The 26,554-nt window shown below is 40.4% G+C and overlaps 1 protein-coding gene across 1 annotated transcript; it reads right to left on the bottom strand.

The window, feature by feature from the left end:
- Positions 1-1,465: 1,465 nt before the first annotated feature.
- On the bottom strand, positions 1,466-26,554 carry RFX7 (regulatory factor X7). The gene is made up of 8 exons (XM_054387862.1): positions 26,521-26,554; positions 18,566-18,648; positions 17,670-17,792; positions 11,585-11,701; positions 9,018-9,102; positions 8,243-8,450; positions 5,750-6,045; positions 1,466-4,809 (listed from the first exon to the last, which is right to left on the bottom strand). Exons 3-8 carry the CDS (start codon positions 17,777-17,779, stop codon positions 1,501-1,503), a joined length of 4,125 nt encoding a protein of 1,374 aa, XP_054243837.1. The 5' UTR covers positions 17,780-17,792; positions 18,566-18,648; positions 26,521-26,554; the 3' UTR covers positions 1,466-1,500.

The raw sequence follows: 26,554 nt of genomic DNA, 5'->3' as shown, positions 1-26,554 counted from the left end.
GACCGCTCATTCAAAGAAGTAAAGCAAAAGAAGAAAATGTTTTCTGCTCCATTTTCTGCTGTAACTGTCAGTTCACAGAACAAATAACAGATTTTATACTACTCAGTGCACCACTTCTTTTGTAAAAGCTTGTCTCTGCAAGCCCTCTTTCTGGCATCAGTGCCATGGTTGGTTAAATACTTCTCTCTCTGACAATTAGAGAGATCTATGCCATGCTGATAAAAGAAAAGCTCTTTTTTTCAGTTCAAATAAACTAGTGAGGCAGAAGTCCAACTCTCGTTTTCCAGAGGGGCAGCTAAGGTCTTAAAAAAAAAATTGGAAGTATTTACCAGTCCTGTCAAATCACTTAAGAAAATGGAATTTAGGCTTCTAAAACAGTAAGTACTTCTTTTCAATGAAGTTTTACCAAAAGAAAGATCATGTCTTACTGTGTATCTGTAAAGTGCCTGGCAGTATTATGGCTCATCTGAAGTATTTTTAGATCAACACATTTACTTGTATTTTAATTGTCTTTTGTTTGAGCAAGAAAGACAGAAAGACTCAAGCCACTGAAATAAAAGAGAAACTAAAACCTTCCTACACCCTCCACCAGAATGGGAAAGAGCAAACAAAAAATAACCCCGAATCTTTAAAAATCTATTTTCATGAGCTCGAGCAGCTATTGAAAGAAAAAAAAAAAAGACAGAAAATATCACATTCCTTCCCTAGCATTGATAAATAATTAAACAGTACTTACCACTTCAAAACAGGATGTTATACCTAGATTAAATCTCAGTGCTCAAAATCTTTTCACATAAATCTTACCTAATATAAAAACATTGCAGTGAGAACTAAAATATCAAGTATGATATCAAGATTAATTCCTCTTAAACAAAAAATTTAGTGCATCTTTTTCTTTGATCACTTCTGTTATTCTTTTCTAACTCTGCCTTTTACTAGAGATGCCAATGGCATCGATGCTACACAGACTTCCCACACAGTTCATGACTGAGCAGTGCTCAAGGCAGCTGCACAATGACTGGGCATTCACTTATACTCAGTCCCCACCATCAACCTATCTGCAGGCACCCTGCCTTTCAGACCTGAATGACAAAGGTCAGTAAGGATCCTCTACTGAGAAGTAACGAGCAATACAAAGTATGGAAAGCCTACTAATGAGCTTGACTTAAAACCCTCCCAAAGTTTCAACTATAGCTATCATTGCTGGCTAGCTATTAACCACTTCTTTATTTGCTACAATAAGAAATGTTCAATGGGAAACACTATAAAATTGAAATTTTAATACTGGCTCTTTGATAGCCCACCACCTTCAGAGGTTTGTTTAAAATTGGTAAAACTGCATTTTCCCTGCTGAAGAATGAGCAACAGGTTCAGCAAACTTTTTTTAAAATGCCACAATACATAGCAAGTGTTTCTGCTGCGGGAGGCACTTCCATTAAGACAAATACAATACGTCTGTCTTTTAGATACAGTGTGCTACATACATATTATAAAACAAGATTAACCCAACATTTCAACAGCAGGATGATCCTTACTCTCCATCCACTCAAAACCTGATGCAGTCATTGAGTTAATGGATTCATTGCAGATCTGTTGAAACAAGGGGTCATTTTTTAATTCCTCCAGTGTAGCATCATCATCTTGTCCCTGCTGACGACCTGGATCAAACAGTAGATTTGTGTCTAAAGCGTTCAGATCGTTAATGCTGCCTGAGAGCTCGGAAGACAACCTGATGTCGTTGGAAAAGACAGATGCAACGTTATTGAGATCTGCCACCTGATTCACCAGCTGCTGGTTTGTTGGCAGACTGTCCTCCCCTAAAAGGTCTTTTACAGTGCTGCTAAAATCTAATTGCTGCTCTCCAATGTCTGATTGTGCTTGGTTATCTCCAGAAGAAAAACTGATCTGATCGGTGCTGCTGTTTTTTGTGAGGTAATTTGGTGTTTGGAATTCATACACTGAAGTGCTGGAATTGATCATATTTTGCGGGTTGGCACTAGGAAAAGCAGCGGATGTCTCTAAAATCTGCGTGAGATTCATCCTGGCTGTATAGTTTGAGGGCATGTTGTTCATTCCCAAACCTCTCACTGCATCATCGCTATCAGAATCAAGTTTGTTTAACAACACATTGGTTATTTTCTTAGTGTTTGTTTGTTTCTGAAGAGATGGGAAGGCTGTCTGCATCATCACAGTCAACGGGACTGACTGGCTTCTTTGCGCAATATTATTGGCACTGGTGTCTGCATGGATATTAGCAAATACATTGTGAACCTCAGGAGTCACTGGACTTCCAAAAGGAGTCAGATTAGAGCGTGGGATATTTGAAATCGGGTAAACAGTGCTTCCACTGAGATTACGCTGGCGATGGACAGCAGGGCTCACGCTCCGGCATCTCAGACTGTTGTTGAGAGAGGAACCAGTTCCTTTGTTGTCCAAAGGTGCAGGAACAGCAAAGCCCTCTTGCTTGGTGGTGCTACTGACAGGGGCTGCCTGGTGCTGCACAGGTGAAACAGGAGTCACACGACCGAAGTGAGTATCATGGTGGCGTGGCTGAGACTGATACGACTGGCCAGGAACAGCAAAAGCATGAGGTTTCCTGAAGCGGTCCTCCACCAGCTCCTGATAGCTTGTCAGGATGCTATGGTTTGCAACTGACGAATTACTAACACCACTGTAGCCATTATTCATCCACTCCAGCTTGGTTTTGTCAGGATGGGTAGCCATAGGCCGCTGCATTGGCTTCACAGGGCTACTTGATATAATGCTGGCATCGTGGTAAGCCATACTGGAGCTGATGGGAGTAAATGCAAACGGGTTTCGGCATTCCACAGGACTTGGAGGAACACTGCTGCTGCAGTTTGAATGTGGTGTGCCAATGGGTGTGTGCCGGCTGCTTCCTAGAGCACTGTCCACGGGAGTCGTCTGAGCCAGCCTTGAACAAGGGCTTTCTCGGGACATGTTTTGAGATCCAGCAATCATTTCAGAGGTGGGTGTTGGGGTGGGTGTTGGGGTGGGAGTCGGAGTGGGGGTCGGAGTGGGGGTGTGAATCGGAGTGCTGTTGTTATGGATTGAATGGTAAAAGTGTGTGCTGCTTGGATGAGATGATGCAGGAGCTCCTTGAGCTGTGGTCTGACTCTGAAGTGCTATTCCTAGGCAACCACCATAAGGATGAGAATTATTCATGGACATTTGCTCCTCCATGAGCACCAGCTCTTCCACAATGCTGTCCTGGGTAAGGTCATCATCAAATGAAAAGAAGTTTTCATTTGACTGAGGGACTGTATGTTCAAACTCTTTCAGCTCTGACTGCAGAGGTAACTGATTTGAAGACTGTGCTTGTATCTGACCCAGGGAGGAGTCCTGTATCTGGCCCTGTAGCTGCTGGGTGTAGGCATCCTGCTGCATACCCTCGCAGTGCACCGCCTCCCATGCTGATTCCTGCAAGCCACTGGAGTCAGACTGCCCTGCAAGAGCCATAACACTGATATCTTGCTGCTGCTCACAATTCACAGATGCAAAGTCAGAGGCTTTGGTGATATGGTGCCATGTATTTGGGTTAAAGCTGCCATCAGATTTTGAATCATTTTCTATGATAAACATGTTTCCTTCCAATTTTACCTTTATATCTGGAGATGATGCTGACACAAGCTGCTGTCCTAAAGTAGAATCACTGGTATTTAAATCGGTGCTCAAAGAAAGGTCTGTTGCTAAGTTTACTGCATCTGCAGAAGGTACAGGTACATTCACAGGTACCTTGCTGGGAACTTGAGCAAGTGTTGCTGCATTATCACTGTTAGCTAACAATCCAGCCTTCGGAGACTTCTTAACACTGTTTGCTTTTTGACCCTCCACATCATTACCAGTTGAAAGCTGCTCCACCAGTGTTTTCTTTACAGGTGGTACCTGGGAATCCTGAAGTGTAGAAGGCTGTCGCTTTCTTGGACTTTTAGTGCATGCTTTGTCTTTAACTGTAGACTCACCAGTAGGTGAACTGATGCTGGTGCTGGACAAGTCTTGACTGGCAAGTGAGAGCTTTAGAGTACTTTGATTATTGCCTGCTGAAGAAACCGGTGTGATCTCATTAGATTGTGTTTTATATTTGGTCCCTGCTTCTTCAGCTCCCTGATCACAGCCCTTTACTGGTTTTGCCTCCACAACATCATCAGCTGAAACTTTCAAGGTTGCAACCTCAAAATTAATTAACTGGGGAGGAGGCACATCAGGGGTTGCCTTTATAGATTTAGATACATCAGAGCCCTCTTGTCCCTGTACCGAGTTCTCATCCAGCAGTGCTTCTGGTTCCGTTTTGACCTTGACTGCAGGTGCAGCTCCAGCAGAGCTAGGTTTGGATCCTGGAGACTGAAGTGAAACAACAGATCCATTTTTGATCTGTGGACCAGTCCTCCCTTCTTCCACTGCTACTGCACTACTGCTAACTGAAGGTGTCTGTTTGACAGGCACACTACTGCTGCTTGGGGCAAGAGATATTGCTGTCATTTTTACCACATTGAGGGAATTCACATGTGGAGCTGGCACAACAGTCTTGATTGGGCTGCTAGTGAAGAGCACCGTTGTGGGAGAGCGGATGGTGAGAGCACTGGTGCTTGCTGGCTTCGGTAAGATCTGTGGGTAGCGATGCCGAGCAGAGCGGTCACCAACTGGGCTCGCAGGAACGTTCTGGGGAGTCTTTGGTGACTGCTTGACTGATTGCATGTGCTGAGTGACCACCTGAACGTTAAGTGGCAGGACTTTGTTATCAGATGATCCCACAGGACTTGGGGATGTCACCAACTGCCTGGTCCTTGGCACCTACAGAGAGAGAAAAAGAAAAGATGTGACACAGAAGCAGGGAAGTTCCCAAAGTGCACAGACCATCTAGTCCCCAAACATTTCAAAGTTGAAGGACAACACAGCTCAATACACCACAGCTAGTGAACGTCAGTTTGAAACACAAAAAAAGCTCTTCAGCTACACACAAGACAATTTCTATTTGTTCTGCCTAAGGACTATTAGATACGTGGCCTCAATTTTTAAGGCCTTAGGCAATGGTCTACACACTAGTCTGCTCTTCTGCTAATGAAAGGGTCATTCTCATACAAACCTTCGCCACATGGAACAAACAGACAGACATATAAAGGTTAAAGAGGAGAGGATGTATTCAAAACACTACTCATTGTTAAGGTTTCAAAAGTGAGTTAACTACTAACCCACTAACAGGCAGAAAAATTGTCTTACCTATTCAAATTGACAACACAGCTAACATCTTAAAAACAAATAACCTTTCCCCTCGGCCCAGTTTTGCATGGCTGAAAGACAAAGATGTTCCAAGCTACAGATATTCACGCAAAATCAAAATTGTTGCTGTCACTAAATGTGTCAGGCCAATGAAAGGCAATTTAGATTCCATATTTGAGACTTTGTGACCCACACGACTGGTGTCAGCTATCTCATCTGCTTAAACCTCACTTGAAGGGCAATTATTCTCACATATAACTTCAATTACTGCTAGCTAAAATCCCGCTGTTCATAGACAAACTTAGCCCATGCTATGTGATTGGAATCTACTGCCTCTGAATTGATCCCACTAATTCATGTGGTATAACAGTCATTGGGATAGAAAAACATCAAGGGACCCAAGCCTTTCAACAGAAACCCTTTTTTCTATCTCACTGACATCACTGCTTAGTTACTGGCAATTTACAACCCTGTCATAAGGTGGTTTCTCTAGAGAACTGCTGGAGAACATTACCGGTATGGGGCTGGGCACAGCTGCCACAACAATGCCAATAGGCGGAGGAGACAGGATTGCAGGGCTGCCATTGGATATGCTGGGCACACCGTTGCTTGTGGTGCCTTCTGTTTTCTTTGCTGCAGACTCTCCTGGCAAAGGAGACTGGAGTTTCTGTTCTTGCTGCTTCTTCTGGATCTTACGCTGCAGCTGCTGCTTGGCATCAACAGGAGATGGCAGAGTTTTCACTTGTGGTTGAAAGGAATTACTTTCAGCAGTAGGTATAAAAGCTGAGGGCTGGGGGATCCCTTTTATTCCTGAATACAAAAGAACAATGAATTATAACTCATCTGCTGTAGTGCCACTTCTGTATCTAACCATACAGAATACATGGCAGGAATCTTCACAGTCACTCTGGGAACACCTCCTCCATGAAGTGCTTCCATCTACTTCATGCTCAAAACTATTCATCATTTCAATTCATTTCCACATTTGTGGCAAAATCTCTATCTGCATCAAGCATTAGCTGCTAAAATACTATGTACAGGCATCTTATTTCTAGTAATCCCCAACTGCAACTTTTGTGGCAGCAAAATCTAAAAACCAATGTATTTCACTTAACTGACAGTAGAGGGCAGTGGACATGTTTTAGCTGAACCTTTAAAATTAATCCCCTACTGTGTTTTTGTTTTGACTCCAATGTCTAAGGCAGCTTTAAAAACAAAAAAAAATGTTTCTAGAAAGCTGTGGGTCTGTGTCACAGATGAGCAGATTGCAGCAGATGATATTATCTAATGGCTAAGGCATTAAACACAATACATCTAATATCAGAATGGATCACAACCCTACACAGAAAAAAAAACAAACAACCCCAGAACAACAAAAACCTAAAACCCAAGCCAAAAAAAAAAAAAAAAAAAGAATGGGGAAAAAAGAGAAAAAAGGTGAAAAAGGTATGGAAATTAGAACAGAATTTTTTTTTTTCTTGAGACAATGCCCTTGCTGATCACAAGCAAGAAGTGCTTCCAGGGAAAACAACAGGGAGTTAGTCTGATTTGAGCAGCTGGTACCAATTTCCCCTTCCAAATCAGATCACATCACAGTTACGATCTTTTGTTTACTAAAGGTCAAGAGGATTAGCATGTTCTCTCAGTGACCAACTAACCCTGCTGAACTGCTCCTCTAAAAATGCCTTAACACCATTTCGTTTACAATCTGCAGGCTTCACAGTTTTAAAAGTAATTTTCAATGAACAATTAATCAAAACATTTTAGGGCAAACATTCAGTTTTAGACACCCAGTATGTGCTTAGGAACTATGGTCTGGGAGCCCACCCTCTCAGCAGCATGTACCAGGAGAATGTGAACATCACAATGTGTTTCCACTTTCACAATTCCTTCTTCACAGAGCAGTAAAATGCCCAAATATCTTCCAATTACTGGAAAACAATCTACATGGGCTGAATACTGAATACCCTAATGAAGCCAGGCAACAACAAGGTAAAAAGGAGCATAAAGGCAGCAGAACCTGCTACTGTCACATGCCATTTTCAAGCTGCAATAAAGGAAAGATAGCTAGAAGTAGGACATGATCCAAGAAGGCCTGACCACCAGTTTCAATTTCAAAATTGCCTGTCTCAAGTCAAGACACTTGCCTTGAACCAAACATTTTGCTTGACAGGCCCAGGCAGAACTTCCCAGAGGGAAATCTGCAGGGCACATCCTTCATTTTTGTAAGTTCCTTCATCCACAGCCACAAACAAATCCCAAACCACCGTAAATGATTAAGTGACTGATTTTGAGCATGAAGAGGGAAACAAAACACAAAAGCAAATGTACAACTAATAACATCAAACGTAAGCTTTCCCAGAGACTGAAGATGAATTCATGTGGTGCAGTAAAATACAAAATAACTCTTTACTGCAATTCTTAAATATTCGATTGCTGGAATCTCAGTCACACAACTGCCCCTGGAGAAGGCTCTCATGTCCGTCTCAATGCCTCTCTAATGTGATCGATAACAGCAGCAGCTAACATGTGACACTGATCAAACATCTCAGGAAAATCTGTATCTGACATATTAGAAACGCCTGTAAGAAAATCTGCTCTTGAGAGAAAATTAAGACAGACAGTTGTTTCCAAATTAGGGCAAGCTATCAGACACAAACACAGCTACACTAGCAGTCTGTCTGCAAACCAGCACTGTACTGGCACCAAATCTACATAAATCTAAAACATAAATTCAGCACAATTACTTGCATGCCCTGAAGTGCTTTAAAAGACCATGGTCCTCATCAGAGGAACGGGAGGATCACAAACTAAACCTGAAACCACTAGTTATTATCTTTACCCAGACTACCGTCACGAGAAGTACCCCTCCGTAGCAACGAGGACTAAAAGGTGTGCTCAGCACTCCGTGGTACATTTAGCCCCCAAGAGAAGCGCTGCACCAAACCAAGCTGCTGTTACTCTTAAAAGATCTCGAATTTCATCAAGACAGCATTATGTTATCTACCTGCTGGTGCCCCTGCCATTACTGTTAAAGCTGCCATTGACTTGGTACCAATGTAGTGACTTTTTACAAGGAAACGAGCCAATTCCAAGACTGTGTCAAAAGGCTGGCTCAGCACTTTCTGGGCCCATTCGCAAACAAGCCGGCAGGCCGCAGAGATGACTTCCTCATCGGCACTTTGCAGCTGCCCAGATGGCTCTGCCCCATCCAACTAAAACAAACAAAGGAGGAAAGGTTACTTTCATTATTAAGGGTCGTTAAGATATGAAAAGAAAAACACGAGGATCAGAAACATATAAAAATTGTGCAAGTATGTTGACAGTTTTTCATAAAATTGGCAAAATGAGATCTTTTGAAGTGCAATGTCTCAACTTCAATCTGCTGGCTGTTTCCCATACCCAGAGTGTTGGCAACTCAACACCCACTGTTACCCAGGAATTGCTTCTTCCACTGGGGTTCCTCTTTCCTAGCACTGACTTTTTAAAAGAATAAATACACAGTAAAACGAAAACCAGAATCCAAGTTAAGAAGGTACAGCTTGTGGGTGGCAACATTCTGAAAGTCTGTTGCACCTTCTAAACTTACTTTTTTTATAGCAATGCAATTCATTCTGAACTTCACAGAAAAACACCGAACAATGATTCAGAATATAAGTATCATAAAGAAAGAAATCTTAAAAACTACACCTTTCGTTGCTTGGTTTTGAAAATTTCAGATAGAAAAACAACATAATACATGTTCATTTGCAGACATATATAAAAATAAGCATGTATCATACCCCATCTCCAGTTTTATGAAAGTCAAGGTTGGGCAGTGTTGGCATATGCACAAAAGCCTTCTTCCTCAGTCCACTGTAGCAGTATGTGAACAAGAATTAAGGTTTAAATTGTCTCTGCTTGTTAGCTGGGGGATAGGAAGGGCAGTAATTCCTCTGATACCTCTCATAAGCTTTACAAGCAAACTCAACAAGTTCTTAGAATTACTGTCATTAACAGAGTCACACAGACATCCAGAAACTCCATCCTTGTAGAGGAGAAAGTGATGGTAATGCGATGAATTACATTTGATGACTCAATACTTAAGTCATTAACATAAATTTGGGCTTAACTCTCTTCCTAAACTAGGCCCAAAATGAGACGGAGAATGCATTTCTATAAGTTAATCACTATTAAAAAATGAGTTCCCAAATATAGGCTTCACTTTATTATGGATTCTTCTTTTTTGCCTCTTTTTGCCAGATTTCCCTATACTTCCTTCTCCTAAGGGGCTTCCACAAACTGAGGAAGTTCCCCATGACAAGATAAAGTGATTGGTGAGGACATTTCTTGATAAGATTTTAGACTATTTCTGTGTCTTTCTCCTCACCCATGGTAATTTTTGTGCAAATATGGACACAAAACCACAGGTCTGTCCTACACCAGTATTATGAAATCAATACACAAAAATATACTCCATCCAATATTCTTACTCACTTGTTCCTATGTCTAATTCAAATCACCCTGTTTTCCTCTTCCTCTGGGAGTTCACCTACAGTGTCTCTTCTCTGTGATACAGAAATCCTTTCAGGATAACTAATTTTTCCATGTTCTGTAAATGTATTTTTCTCTTCTAAACCAGTGAATTAGTTTGCTTCTGTCAACCTGGATGGTGCATAATCACAGTGAATACATATAAGGAGACTAGGTATTAAGGTAAGTGTGAGATAAGGTCACATTTTAATAATTCTGAATTAGAAACTTAGGAACCAGACCTGGAAGAGATGCCCTGGATCAAGGCACAATTACACTGTATGATTTCTTTCTTAAAATTTATCTAGTTTTATTCAGAACATCACTGCTAAGTTTTGGACTCCACTGCTGGATAATCTAATAAACTGTTTTATGAAAAATTTAATTGCCACATAACTTCTCCATTTACTACTACAGGGAAGGTTGTAGTTTTTTTCCACTCAATGGAAGACAAGTAATTGTGGGCTGCCGATTAGCATTTAATTCTCTGCAAGCATAAGTTCAAGTGAAAACTTGACAAAGGCCACTATCACAGTGTGTCCATATCATCATTGCTAGCTCTTTTGAGCGGGTTTTTAATCAGAGCCTACAAGCCACTTGATGTCCTTTGGCCTTTTAATGCTCTCCCTTCCCTTGCTTACTGCAGTGACTTAGTCTACCCAGCATGTCAGAAAAGAGCAGAGTCAACACTGGGGGATGCAGCAGGTAGATGACTTGACGATGGCTTCTGAGGATTCTTAAAGGAAGGTGTAATTCTCGACTTGGAGAAGACAATATTCCTGCTGATAAAAAAAAGACTGAAAATCACTAAGAGCTTTTGGGTTTTTTTAATGGAACACCTCAGTGTGCTACAGACCAGGCAAACTGCAGCTCAGTCTCAGAAAAGCCTGAGGAAAATTCACATCTCCACAGCCTTTAGACTTGATGATTGTACTTCTTTCCTAGCAGAGCTTCTTGTCCCTACAATGAAGCAGCATAATCACCAGTGCTATGAGAAGATTCTTTTGCACAGCATTTGCCCCAAATTCTTCACAGTGGCTGCCTATAAATTAATCAATTCCTATGCCCCAAGATCTAACTGCGTATAGGTCTGCCTCTAACAATTATGTCTAGTCACACTATGACAACATCAGTTTAAGTCTTTTTAGGTTTGTTTTGTTACAATGAAATGAAGTTGTGGTTTTATATACCCTCTGAGATGTTCTAAAAAGGCAGATTCCAACTTTGGATACAGGGAGCAAGACTCTGCAGTCAGAGAGCATTCCCCATCCTAGATGCTCTTGCTCTGAATTGCCTTTCCTATCTCAGAAGATCGTGCAGGAAGCAGTCTTCTCTGACAGCAGGACAAGCCTCAGACTGTGCTTTCGAAGTATGAAATCAGCTTTTGCTGAGTTCTCACTTCTCCTTCAAGCAATCCTAATGGTCGAGGAGACAGTTTTCTGAAATATCTGTAGCACTGCTTAACAACTGGCTTTACAACTAAGTTTTAAATTACTGGTGTGCACAAGCATAATATAAAAGCAAGAAATGTTCTGATAATTCTGAGCTGTGCTACCAATAAAATTTTAGTTACTGCACATATATAAGGCAAGTTACTTGATTCCTCCCTGTTGTGACAACCCAGTGTCAGAAGCTAAATTACAGTGCTTGTTTCTGTAGTTTATCTTGCAGCCTTTACACTCCCACAATTAATAATCTTTCAAGAACGCTGAGATGGTGTCTGAAATTTTTATTTAACAATACTTCTACACTTAGCTGGTAGTTAAGTCATAATGACAGATGTTCTTCAGTCGAGTGTGGAAAAAAATTACTGAGAAAGCGTTCTAGCAAAGGATATTTTGATTTGCCTCGTGTGCCTAGACGACGCGCCTTCATATTTGGAAAGACATTTTTCATGATCTTTCCGAAGTCAGCAGCACTTAATGGGTGGTAGCCAAGATTGTCACAATAGCTCCTGCAACGAAGAGAAAGAAGGCGTGAATGGAGTCAACGTCAATACAGGAGGCCGGCCTGCATGCTCGGCTCCATGAAAAGTTTTCAGAAGAAAACACTTACATCCATCCATATTTAGAATCACATTTAACATTAATGAAGCTACCCACAACGAAATGAATGCATTAAAAATGTATAAACAGAGCTATTAATACCACAGTTTTTGCCTTGTTCTCTACTGAGTTCAAAGACAAGTCATGTGGAGACATAACAAGTAGTGGCATTATCTAGAGCACAGTTAAGATTTACTCCACAAATTAGTTTCAAGCGTACGTTTCAATTCTCTTATTACATCCCAAAATGGTCAGATATTATTCTAGCCAAAAGTATAGCTTGCGTGTGGTAAGGCCTGAAGTCCTTCACGAGTATCAGAAAAGCAATAGGTGAGAGATTTGTCAGTGTCCAGAGAAAGATTCTGCCTACACCATCTCAATTTACTGGACCTTAAACAGGTCTAATAAATGCATTTAACAAAACATATCTCCCCAGGGAACCAACTTCACCTTCATAGGTGTAATAAATATTTACTGAGAACCTAGTCCTCTTCCCACTGTATGACTACTGAATTACAAGCGCTGCCTAGTCCTTACATTCATTACAGTCTGCCAATGTAAATCTACACATGACTGAGTATACAAACTGATGATAAAGGGGAACAAAGCAACGAAATGTAATTATTTTGCTAAGTTTAACCTATTCTAGTAAAATGTGCATTGCTATCTCTCTTCAGTTCTCAAGAGCAGCAGAAGGAATTTTGTTTCACCACTTACTCAGATGTTTCAACATCTCATATATTTTAAAAATATCTCCTTGGCACAGAACAAGAATCACTGATTTCATTGCAAAACATGAATGTTCTAGAAAAATCACAAACATGAAAGCAGAAGAGAAAATTTGGAACTGCTCTTGCAATTTTACCTACACAGCAAGTGCTTAAAGATGCACAAAGATATGTATGCCATATTACCTTTTGTTCAATAGCCTCAAGGTATTTCACAGATATTCATGTCCTAAGGCCCACATCACACTGTTAAAGCATCCCCGTTCTGGTTTCCTGCAGTCACGCAGTCAGCACCAGATAGCAATGCTCTCCTTTCTTGTGAGGAGCCCTATCAGCAATACACAAAATCAACCCACCTCTGACAAGAGGTGGCAACTGTACACAATCTTGCATGGGCATCAGCGGGAGCTCAGAAAAATGATCATACACCAAACTGCCTGCTGCTCTAATCAGGTGCACACATGCAAATAAATCCCTGCTCATAAAGGAAAAAAGGAAGAAAGAAAGAAAGAAAAAGCAGCACTCCTGAAATACGTTTCATTCCCAGCATCAACTAGTGAGAACAGTAACAATTAGCAATGGCATTTGCATCCAAGCAGGCCAGTAAAATGTCGCCTCTGAAAATCATAGCTCTACAGAATGCAGTATGTCTTTACTGAGATGCTTCCACTGTATTCGTTTGCTCTGTAAAAACACCAGTCATTACAGAGCACGTATCTGCTGCTTTTACCTTGGCTGTAGGTAGGTATTCTCCACTCAGAAAGCACTACCACAAATACAATGATTTTGGTGACAATAAACAGCAAAGTTTACACCATTCAGTTTTGACGTTTCCCTGCAGAACTTGTGTACGTCCGCTTCTCCCAACTACTGGGCCAAAGCAGGAGATGTCTACAACACGGTATACAGTCAGTCATTAGCTTCTGTATGGGGCATTAAGAAGGTTTTTACCCAATTTTTGTGTCAATGTATTTCGTTTCAATGCATGTCAGTCACGGAATCTGGATTCGGGACGTGTTCCTTGGAATACTTTCGAGGAATACAGAGGAATACAGAGGAATACTTTCGCCTTGCTGCACCTGCTTAGGAATCACACATTGTTTTGCATGTAATAGATCTCACTGCATTTTTTTTCCCCTTGCATCTTGCCAGGCTCCAGTGGATTTTAACTCTACTCTGAAAAATTCATAAAATGTGGGTCTTTGTCACTTGCTGATGCTGATTACAGGACTTTAAATCTCAACCAGCACGAAAATGAAGGCTCTCTGAATTTCCTTGCCACAGTCAGCAGTATATTTGACTGAAAGTTGACAATGTCAGCAAAACAAACAAACAAAAATAACCCAGCCAAACAAGAGGATTAGGGACCTACTAATCAATTTTAACTTTAAAGTTAAAATTATCCCCCCCAGCAGACAATAAACGAGTAAGGAACAAAAAAAAACAACCAAAAACCCCAACACCACAAAACTATTCCTCAAGTCTAGCACATTTCAAGACAATTACTTGCTAGCAGCGAAACATCCACACAGGCATCTTCTGCAAGCTTGTGATTTCTGAGCTATTATTATTATCATGTAGTTTCAGATTTCAGACAGATCATTACACACAGCCCCTCCTCCTCTTGGCTTGGCGGAGAACCCCCCATGTCCATCTGTGGTCTCTCATTGACTTGACAACACATACCAGGAGTCTCTTCCCTGAAGCTCTTCTCTTTGCTGCTTGCACTCTTGGCACATTGATGTGCCCAGAAGCCATTTTGCTTATTTGAAGAGTGGGTGGGAAAGAGAGAGAGGGAGGGAAGGTCTACACTGAGACAGGAATGACAATGGACACACAATTTATGTTCTTTTGTACAGAGCTCCCCAGCATGAGCAGAAAAAGCTTTTATTTTCCTCTTTCTCTTGGCAAGATCTTTGAATTAAACATACTCAAGCTTAAAATATTCTGACAGTACACCTGAATTAAACCACAAAAAAAGAATAACCAAAAGGACAATAAAGAAGATAGGCAGGCTATGAAGCCCGTCTTACATAGCTTCCTAGGCCAAAAACCATGGTGAAAAGCAAATGATAGAGAACCTACAGCATGAAACAAAACAACAATCTTGGCTTATCCCATCCAACAAAACAACTGGTCTCTAAAATGGGTTAGAGCAAAGAACCTTAGGAAGAGGCAGATTCTCATTAAGCTAACAAAAAATGCAGACACAAAAATGAGTTCTAAAAATCAGGTAGGATGAAAAACAGATGTTTGAAAACCACTGGAGAAATGAAATTGCAGGTCAGACTCCAAAGAGCAGCAGCAGAGGTGGGAAACAACCGCTTTAGATGAAGTTTGATTAGCTTAAAAGGAAGAAGGTTGTTGCTTATGACAGAGGACTGGACTTTACAACACAGTAAGTCTTATCCTATTCTTATTCATGAGTTCTACTTAAAAACTCCGGTTAAGCACTATCAAACAGGATTAGTATGTATCTGTGTGTCTTTGATTTAACAGACATGGTATTCCTGTACCTGCTGCTCTCTTTTCAATATTCTTCTAACTTCTTGGTTAACATCCTTAACACTCAGTAAACATAATTTATGCATCAGGTGGCATCAAGTGGCCCAGCAGCCAGTAAAGTAAGGATTAATGACATACAGACTGAAGGAAAGAGATATGGGGTGAATCAAAGATCTCCTAATCATGATACTAAGCGTATCAAGTCAATCTTCTGGGCACCAAACCTAAATATGAATGGCTTTCTTTACTTGCACCACTGCAGCAGCAGCAAGATAAAAATGCCTGATGTTTATTGAAGACTCAACAAATCGTTTTGTGGGCAAATAGGGATTTTGTCTGCATAAGCACTGCTGGTGTACACCTGAGACTCAAATTCCTGATTCTTTAAACTCCAACAAATCTATACCCAGCTGCTTCTAGAAGAACGTCTACTAACAGGCGGAAGACACGTCAAACTAACTTAAAAGAAAACACTGAAAGGATTTTATGGGAAGCAGCATCCATTCTCATCAGGCTAGATAACATATTAGCTCCCCATAATTTCTCATAATATTTTCCAGATCATGTTCCCTCATAACTGCCAGCAGAAACTGGCGGAATTGTGTATGCCCAACAGAAACACAGCTTCTTACAGCCCACTGTATTCTGCCAGTGCAAGTGGCATCACACCATCACCAAGAGAGGTGTACCTCCTTTCTTAAATTCAGTTTTATCTCTTTCGAAAGAGAGATGAATCCATTCACTTTTATCCAGTTAGAGATGTGAATTCACAATTAAATAAAAGAGTAAGAAAACAGAGCTGTGCTGAACAATCTCAGCAAGAAGAGGCTACTGAAACGTAGAGGAGCTGGAAACACTATCAGCACTTGCCAATGTTGAACTTGTGCAGAGTGCAAGCTTCTGTTCTTCCCTCTTCACAATTAAAAAATCTCCAAACAACAACAAAAAACACATGGAAGGCAATGCAGAAGCCCACTAGTTTTGCAAGATTTATTTTGACCAACATTTACACCAGGAATTTTGAAGCCCTGTAACTTTGACTAATACATGCAGAGTGCATAAACTTGCTCCCTGTGAGCTCAAACAACATCTATCTTTGCGTGAAAAGGAGAGAAATGGTAACATGTTAATATGACAGAAGTGAATTTTGAGAGGTCGAAACACCAAAGAAAAATTATTTATCAAGACTAACTCTCTTATCACTTGATATGCCTGTTCTCCACCTCCCACTCTGAGACTATTTTTCCTTTGGTGTGCACGAATAACTCATGACATTATTCAAAGAATCACAGAATATTAGGGGTTGGAAGGGACCTTGAAAGACCATCTAGTCCAATCACCCTTAATTTTGTTAGAGAAAAGAAATACCATATACAAATCCTTGATGCTACTACATACAAAAGCCATCCAAATTTCATACTCCATAATCTGCAGATGATGATTTTTCTGGGCATCTGCAGCTTGGCACAGCATGGAAGCCAAGCAGATTTGTTGCTGAAGCAGGCCATAAATTATTTAATAAGAAATACATTTAAGAATAACGCTTCCATCTCTCTCCCATGCAGCAGCTGCTGCTGTTGCTGTGTCTGTGCAAGAGGCTGCTGCTCAGGGATTGGCCACACCAGCATGTCTGCCATTGGCTATATTTCCAGGCTGCGTCACCACTCCAGTCTATGGTGAGATTTCAGAAATAGGTGTGTGCATGTTTATCAACCCCAGGCAAGCAAACACCACCATGTTTCACCCCTATCAGAGTAAAAAACTTGACCAGAGAGTGTTAATTAAAAGGAAATATTCACAGAAGGCAGTTCTGCAATAACAGTTACTAAGGGCTGAGTCCTGTAAGCACTTCAAAGGTGAAGGACCTCGGCTTTGTGCAAATTACTGCAAATTGTTCAGATTACAGAAATATTCATACTAGATCACAATTCTGTTATTGATCTTCAGGCAACTGGGGATGAGGATGATTATCTTTTTCCTCACAGTGGGAAATGTTCTGTAAATGAATTCAAATCCAACTTCTGTCAGACAGCTCCCTCTCCCTTGCTTCTAATCACTTTCTCATTACACGGTAGCTTTGAGACTTGACAACACAGGCTCACAGTGGCCTTGGTTACTGGTTTCATGCATATTCAGATATATTGTGCCTCTGTAGAAATCAGGTTAGCTGCAGGAAGGTCCAATATTTATGCATTATTCTGGAAAGAAAGGTGTGATATGCTAGATCTTATATGCAAAACAGCTGCACTTCCAGGAGGAACAATTCAAGCTCTCCTCCTTGTTAAGGCAGTTGTATACATACATATATACCGGCACACCAAAAGGTACCCTAAGATAGCAACTGGTGCTTTTTTTCACCTGTGTTGCTCTGTCCACAGAACAAAACCAGTATTCATACAGATATTTACCTGTTAAGAAATACTCATACCTTTCCTTTAGCATGTGTAATGCACAACTGGCAGAAGTAATGAATACAGTTTGCCTCCCTGTAGCTAGTATGTTCTCAGGTACACCAGCATAGAAGGCCTTGTTCAGCTACATGCACTTGTACGTGTATGTCACTGAAGCACCTGTAGAGCCAGTGACACAGAATTATCTATGCTCACTGAAGTCACAAGTATGGATCCAGCTCCGGAGCACTCACTTGTATTCATCATAGACCTCCTGCTTGGGAAGGGATGTCTCAGGATGCTCTTCCAAGGTGTTCCGTATCCATGAGAAGGCGTGCATCTGCTGGGCACGGCTGGATGACATGGAGATCTGATCGCTAGTGAAAGAAGAAGCAGTGCCAATGAAGACTGTGCTCCATAGCTCCTCCTCAGTTACAAGACATAATAATTCTCTCCCTACACAGGTGGAGAGACAGAGACAACAAGTACCAGTACCTAACCCATTCAGCTATTTCTCAAGGTGCGTGGAGCAGTTAACTCTCTTTTTCATCCATACCTTAGCAAAGCGTCTCCACACTCCAGTTTCTTGACTGATCCACAGCCAGAAGTAAACAGTTCATCTACTTCCCATGTTGAATTTATTGTTCCTTACTGACCACCTCTAAGCTTTTGCCCATTCAGTTTGCCAGCCACCCTTCAGAAAGAGCCAACTTTCCCAGCAAATGCTGAGTGCCTCCTGTAGGCACCTGTCTGCCTAAACCATCCTGCTAGGACCTTATACTTATTTTGTGATGTTGTGCTCTCCAGGCTGGTTTTCTAGACCTTCCTTTTAATGTTACCGGAAACAGTGTTAGTTCCTTCTTTCCCCCACCATCACGTTTTTGTCCCTGTACTATCACTTCTCACAAAAAAAGTGAATGAATGACTACACTTAGGCAGCAAAACAGTTTCTCTGGTGACTCCTGTGTATTAGGAGATTTATATTTGCAAGCTACTCAAGCAATAAAGATTCAAAAGTTAAAAAAATACATCTTCAGGAAGAGCCCTTAATGTTTAATGAAGGCTGCTTCTGCTACCAAACACATCACATTGAACAATTCCTCATCAGGTAAGGGCCTCAGGAATTAAAGAAACACGCTCACACGCATACCTTTTGTCTCCATTGTTGGGACCCGAAGGCAGCTGAAGGTAGAGGTAGAGTTTCTCTAGGTCTGTAAACTTCTCAACTTCTTGCTAGATAACAAAGGTGTTTCGGTTAAAAAAAAAAAAAAAAAAAGTGGGGTGAGGCAGGGGGTAAAAACAGGCAAACAGTAAGAGTTGACAGCTAAAAACTGCCATTTGACAGTGTATTCCTAAACAATGTAACTTTAAACAAGAAAATATTTACTTATGTTAGAGAACGTGACTATGAGCACTCAAGGACTTGAAATGCTATTTTCCATTTCATTTGCACACCATCACATAGTAGAAAACACTTGTTGCCATTGCAAAATTCACATGCAGCAAAAGCAGAAACTGGAAAATGTCAGTAATAGATCGCTTCTGTAACCAGACATGTCACACAGACTTTTTCTCAGAGCACACGTGAAGTATCTCTGAAAAGGCAGCAGCAAAACCCAGCTATGCTCTAATAACATGGGATGCCAGACCTGATTCTGTGATTCCCTATATATTAATAGTAAAGCATCAAAGATTTAAATAAAGATATTTTAAATCTATCTTTATGCATATGGGGGTGTTTGTTTCCTTTGCAAACTAGAGTTATTGAACAGGTACTGAAGAGAAGTCATTAAGTCAGTATGAATCTTGGTGATTCCAGACTCCTCCTCCAGAGGGTAGCAGCTGAGGATCAGACAGGGAAGAGTTTTATCTGATGTATCCAAATAGTGATTGCTACATACAAACTAGCTTTAGTGATCTGCAACCTGCTACAAGGACTTAGAGATACTAGCAAAGTCAGTTGTGGTAGTGTGTTCAGGCCTGCTCAGCAGCAGTGTGAATAAAGACAAGCAGCAAGGAGCATATGGATTCCTCTTCAATATGCTGCTGCAGAAGCAATGCATGAGGTGGTTGGTGCACCATCAGTGTAGCATCAAAGGCTCACATGATCCCCTTTAAAGCCAGAATACAGCTTCTGGATTACAGTCAATTCTTTTACTTTCCTGATGTAAAACCATAACCTTTCCCAAAACAAGAAGAGAGCAGGACTGACAGGCAGCAAGACCTTGCCATTTACTTCAGCAATGAACTGAAGAGAGCAGAAAATCTAAACCCCTATGCTTCATTTCAAACTGGGGGTCCCTACCCACCAAGTCATGTCCACATCCAACTTGCTTCAGCTGACACAAAAATAGCAGTAGTAGTAGAGAGGTGAGCTCCCAATGCCCCCTCCAGTGCCTTTGCATTCAATGCACAGGCTCCCATCCTGACCTCAGGCTCTGGGCAAGTACCAGCAGGACATGCCATCTAGGGAAGGGTGCTGGGAGAGCGCAGAGGCTCACTAATCTCTGCCATCTAAACCTACCACAAAACTGTTCCACAGATCCGGGCCACCAGGGATGCAACAGACGTTCTCAGAGCCAAGAGAAACACTGCCAGCAGCAGACAGGTAACAGACACTGGATTTGTGGCTTTTATATGCTGCAGCAAACCACAACATTTGGGGATTTTTTCCCTACTACAAACTCCTGCAATGTGCTGATACTGATTTCTGCATAGCTCTACAGTGGCTTACACAGCAGTGGAACTCAGACCACTAAATATCTAGAGAGGTACTTCTTAAAAGGTGCATTTTTGTCAAATACTGTTCTTACTTCCCTGCATAAATCACAGCATCTGGTGAGCCTTCTTTTGACAAATCCATTATTGAAAAGATCAACATTCCTCCAAGAAAGAATTCACAGAAAAGTAACAATTTAAGTATAAAGATAAAGAAATGCAACAAGAAAATCTGCAATTCTTTATTAAATCTCCTCTTCAAGTAACTTAGCTGCTTTTTGTTTTAAACAACAAATGCCAAGCAGCACACCTAAGCAAAACATTAAATCTTCTATCAAAAAACACTGCAGTAGTCTCAGTGCTCACTAGAGCTGAAGTAACTTCTGCTGCATCCTGGCAGAAGGAATAGACTGTGTGGATGGGAAATAATATGCAGGCCCCATCTGTCAGACCTCACAATTAAAACAAAAAACACAAACAACCAAAAAGAAAAAAAAAAAAACAAACCTCCAACCCACACAACAAAACCCACCAAGGACATACATATAGACAAAAAATACGACTGTGATTATGTCAGCAGAGCCTTTTCCAAAGGAATCAATTCCTAGAACTGAAGAGAAGCTGAGGATTATGGCTTTTGCCATCCTCAGCAGAAGCGGATGGATAGTCATGCTGTATCACTGTTCTCACTCAAAACCCATCTCGACACCTGATCCAAGGCACACTTTCTGTACAACTCCAGCTTCACTTTCCAGCTGTGGCTGTGAGGCAGCTCTAGGGAGGCAGGACCTCCTTAAGACAGGAGAGTTAACATGCACCCAGAAGTTTTATGGCAGTTCACAAAGGAAATCCTACCTGTGTGACAATTACATAAACCTAAGCTTATTAGATGAGACTGAATCTATTTAGAGAAAATAATCTTAAAAACTGAGAAAGTGGAAACAAATGGTTGGAGTGTGACAGTGCAAGTGCATTCAGGAAACATCATGGGTTTGTTTAGTTTAAAAATTTGTTAAGCGTTATGTTTTGTTTAGCCTGTTTTCTCTAAGTATGTCTAAAACTTTCAAAACTTGAGTTTACAGCCTCAGTAAAGAAAGTCTCTTCTTAAACATCAGCTGACACATACCAATTCTCAGTACTAAAGGTCCTGTGAATTCTGTAATAACTGTTACTGCAACTGTTTAAAGTATCAAAACTTTCAAATTTCTTAATGTAACCAGGAAAGAACTTGGGAAAGTGGAGGAACACTTCAGCTATCCTAAAGACAAAAAAAGATTAACTGATCCTGAGTTTGTCTTTGTGCTAAGTTGGATGCATACAGAAATGGCTGAAAAGAAACAACAGGAACACTTAACACAAATTTTCTCCACCACACCAAATAGGTCCATAGTGCACAAAAATAGTTCAGTAGAATAGAAGACAGTCATAGCATCAAAAGGATGACTGCAGTGCTGGCATTATCTTGGACAAGTTCCCTTTGTGTGGCCCATTAAAGCTTATATGCTACAGTAGTTTTAAAACCCATAGAGAATTTAAAATGACTGGGGAATCCTTTTCTGCTACTTAAAAGGATGAGTTAAAAATTTTGCTTGAAGTTTCCTCACCTTGATTGACTGGTTCTATCATATCAGATGAAGAGTACCTAATTCTCCAAAGGCCATTTATAAACTCTGTTTCTTGAAGCTGCACTAGAAAAATGCTAAACTACTTGCAGGAGTGAGGTGTAAAGCCATCACAAAGCACCACCTCTGTTACTCTTGGTCTTTACACATTATATACTGCAATTTTAACCACATTAAAGGAAAACGCAGCAAAGATGAAGAGAAAGCAGTGTTCATACTTATTTTCACAACTTGGCTTCAATTTAGCCAACAATGTCTCAAGTACACAAAATATTTGAGTGATCTTACGTTCTGAGACAAAAAAAAAAGGGGACAAAGAATCAGAAACCCTGAGCCACAGCTAAGCAAAGATTTTCAGTAAAATATAAAAGAGCAGAAATCTCACATATTTGTGTGTTGAAAGGTACCAATAACTCATTTTTAAAATGTACGAAATACACAGCAAAGAAATTAAACCAGAAATCCATTTATGTTTGTGTTAACACTGGCCACACAGATCTGCTCCAAATGAAGCTGTCCTTTTTCTGCCTAAAGAAAGGCATAGAACAAGGATGTCAGGAACAGATGCAACTTCTTTTTTCATTCTAACAGACATTTTGATTGTGCAAATAAACAGCTTGGAAATAAATCAGGATGGCCAAAATATTGAAAGTTTAGGGTTTTTTTAAATGAAAATAGCAGGTTTTGACATCTGGTTCCATTCCGAGATGAAATTTTTCTCAGCACAGAGACAAAATCAGTTCAACACAAAACATGGCCAAGGACTTAATTTGTGTAATGGGAAACACAAGTTTATTCATGTTTCTGCTTGAACCAGAGAACCTAGAGATTTGAACATCAATCTCCAGAAACACAGAATAACATTTAACGTTTCCTGACCTCAGTAGCTTGGTGTCTGTCTGGTTTTCCCTGACTGCTGATCTACCATGAGGTCACAAACATTAATGAAGTTTCATCCTGGAGCTGTCAAAAGGATTATCACAGGAAAATTCCAAAGAGTGTGCTTTTTCTGGATTGTTTTAAAGAATCAAATATTTTGTCAAGCCAAATGTTAAGTAAGTTAAAGAAATAATAGTCTAAGGAACGTTTAGCAGACTTCTGTAATGAGCAAAGAGAAAAACAGCATTGAAATTGGAGCTATTTCATATTTCTACAGTGAAGCCAGAATTACAGGTTATTTCTGTTCTTGAGTTGTGGTGGAAAGGAGCTGAAGGTCAGGGGGCACTGCTGCAAGCTTTTTGCAAGACTACTATTTTAGAGAGCATGGACTGATCTTAGTATTTCTTTCCACAATTTGAGTATTTATAGGTAACTATAATACTCTAATCAAAGTAAAAATGCTATGCCAATGACAATGTAACTTACTCTGCTGGCAGACTGGTTCTAAAGCATGTCATGCTTCAGCAGAACAAACATCTATTATTTAACAACCAGACTAAGAATAGCAAAGTAGACAAGCAATCATCTCTCCACTTTGTGAACAAAGAAACAAGAAGCAAAGGTTAAAAAATTTGCTCAAGGTCAGATGGTTTGTTGGAAATACAGTCAAGAGAGAAAATAATTCTTGAAACAGAACCTATTAATCTAAAAAGCTGCTAATAAAATACATTTGATATGCTTTATCTGAATACAAGTAAAAACATAATTCAGGTGCTAAATATTCCAAACAAGTCCTAAAAACACGTGGCAACTTTGTACTGACAGCACCCAAACATAGCTAACAAAGCTCCAATAGAGCTGCTGCCTGTCTCCTGTAGGGCCAAAGAGCCAAGTGACCTTCTTGAAGGCACACTGCTTCAACAGATCTTACACACTGCTGCTGCCCACACTGTAACTGCTCCATCAATCAACAGCTTTGGTTTTCCTCTGCCATCAATCTAGCACTCTCTCACCAGCACTGACTTTTTTTTCAAAGGACTAAGGAAAGAAACCTTAACCTTCTTGCTGAACGATTATATGGAGCATATCATTTTAAGAATCAGGTTCAAGAGTTCACTTAGTATGTGGCAGCAAATGTAACAAGTGAAGTCATCAGAGAATCTACTGCTAGACATGTTTACTACAGTTAAAAAGATGTTAGAATGAATTTTTAATGGTTGTTTACACCACAATTCTTGCTAATTATATTTTTTTTTGAGTGCACAGCACACAATGATTTTCTTATGATCTTTCAGAAACTGACAGTATGTCAGAATGTAAGTGGTGCAGTAAAACAAGTAAAAGACCGGTAACTGGCCTCTTGTATGAGTAACTGCAGTCCCAGTGCCCTTATACTTAGCTGTTTTCTGTAGTCCCCTGCTGCCAGCTACTTCCACAAGATCCCTATTCTTCATCACCTCAGTTTCTGCTTCCTGTTTCTCTCTTTCTTGCTATCCTATCTTGAACCAGCAGTCTAAGTGCTAAAGAACATTAGCACACTGAAGCCGTAACTGGTGCTACACCAAACAAAACCAGCAACAAGTGTAGTCTGGATTTTCTCTACTGGTGTTTTTTCTTGTAAGATTGCTAGTAAACTGATCAAGTCAACACCACCTCCCAATACAACTGAAAGCTAGTCCCAAATCTCCTCCTTACAGTGAGGTGTGAGCCAAGGGACAGACATTGTCCCTTTGCACTTCATGAGATTGATTCAAGGGCCTGAAAAGGTTTCTATCTGAACCAAACACGTAAGAATGTGCATTTAAAGGAAATGTTCTGACCTGTCCATGAGCATGAACTTTCTGCTGGCAGCTGGTACCCCAATCACAGGGCCACTCTGACAAACCCATACACATTCCACCAAAGAAGGAACCTGCTCATCTACCTTCTCCAGGACAAAACTGGACAGGGATGCAAGGAAGCTCCAAACAAGTTACTTAGAGCTATATAGTCAAGACCTTTCAGTTTAACATACTTACACATTCTGCCTTGCAGCTCACAACTGTCCAAAAGCATGTAAAAATGCAGGAACCATTTTGCTAGAATTTAGCTTAATTCTTTTTTCCTGAAACTATTCTTATCTTGGATTTCTTTTTTTTAAACTACCTGGGTGGCATTAGATCTACCTTTGCTAACCTAGAGTGGCCCTTACACTGTTGACAGGACTCCTCTGAATTTATCAACAGGACACATAAGGAGGCATCTGAAACATAAAATGAGACCATCAGGACACTGGTGCTCTGTTCCAAATCATGCTATGCAGAATGTTTTGCATCTAAAAGCACTATTCATAAAAATAGTTTGTTCATGCAATGGATGAGACCTGCACAAACGAGTGGGCTCATACAAACTGATAATCCCTACCTCAATAGTCTATGTCCACAGATCCACATGATTTAATGCAAGAATAGTCAGTGTAATTCTATTTTCTCAAAATAGGCTTCCAAGAAGCAGATGACTAGTTAACCTCCTACTTGCTTGCTCCCTCTCAGATGCTACTTAGTAACACCTACTCCACTTCCCATTTTTCACTACAGAAAAACCTGACAATAAAAAAGAGTCTTGCAAGTACAGTTTTGCAATTTGCCCTTTTGCCACTGAAGGCCAGCACATAAAAAAGGTAAAATCTTAAGACACTTGCTTTGTGTCCACAAATGTCAACAAATAACTAAGTGGGCATCTCTATCTTAGGTACACGCATCCAAAAATTTATCAGTATAGTCAACATCAAGTCCAAATTTTGTCTACAAAACAACATATCTTACTTTAAACCTCTTTACACTAAGAGAACATTTTAAGGAAAGAGAATTCAGTGCCATCTGAATTAACCTTTGATAATGTGACTTTAAGAAGTATTCTTACTTAGCTCAGCCATACAGCTTAACAGATTCTCTCTGATAGTATCCAGATGGTTGTCTATGCCATGTTTTTATCTTACCCACTTGTACTTCTGGATGAAATGCTGGAAATGGAAAATCAGAATAAGCAGCCCCTTCCAGTCTTAAGATTTATGAACTCTCTCAAATTTAAAGAAACTTGCTACCTGCTCACTACTAAAACCAAACAAAAGCTCTTTCTGAGTTAGTGTTAGGTATCTGCTTCCCAGAAATAACCTCCTATCACTGTCTATATTATGTTACTTTAATGCACAAAGGAAGATGACACTTACACATTTCAAGGATTTTCCTTCTTCAAAAAATGGTCTCTGTGTCCTAAGTAGTACAGCACAGCTAAAAGGACCCGTAGAGTTGCACACTTCTGCGATGGCACCTAGGTCTGTGTGCAACATTTGACTCTTACCAAGAGTTAAAAAAAAAAAAAAATCTGGTAATCATGATACCTGCAGGCCATTAGTCTGCCAGGCTTTGTGTTTCGTGCAAACATGCCTGTCAATCTAGTTCTTTCCCTGAAATATAGTACTAACCACAGATTAACCGCTTCAAGGAAACAACAATGAAAGTAATGCATACTGTCTAGGCCTAGAGAGCAATGGAACTCAAGGGCATAATTAGCTTCCTGCATACTCTGATCTTTGCAACACACAATCCTGCGTTTAATAAAATGTTTAAAAAAGCAGTTTCTGTGCTGTATCTCTACTGACAGTTCTACAAGCAGCAATCACTACCACTTGCTGCTAGCAACAACATGGGTCAATGCTTCCTTAGAAAAACACCAAACCCACATAATTTTTTTTTTTTGGCAATGAGATCTAATTTTGATATTTCATGGTAGCACCTTTGAGCACTGATAACGAAAGGCTTCAAAAGAGCTGTCACTCTTCAGAGCCATCTTATTTCGGCCTCACAGTTTATTTAAATATTAAAAAGCATTCTAGAGTTGTACTTACCAAAATGCAGTCCACTTTAGATTGTACAGTTTTG

Source organism: Indicator indicator, chromosome 16, assembly GCF_027791375.1.
Source record: "Indicator indicator isolate 239-I01 chromosome 16, UM_Iind_1.1, whole genome shotgun sequence".
Lineage (NCBI taxonomy): Eukaryota > Metazoa > Chordata > Aves > Piciformes > Indicatoridae > Indicator > Indicator indicator.
This window is presented reverse-complemented; position numbering and strand designations above follow the sequence as displayed.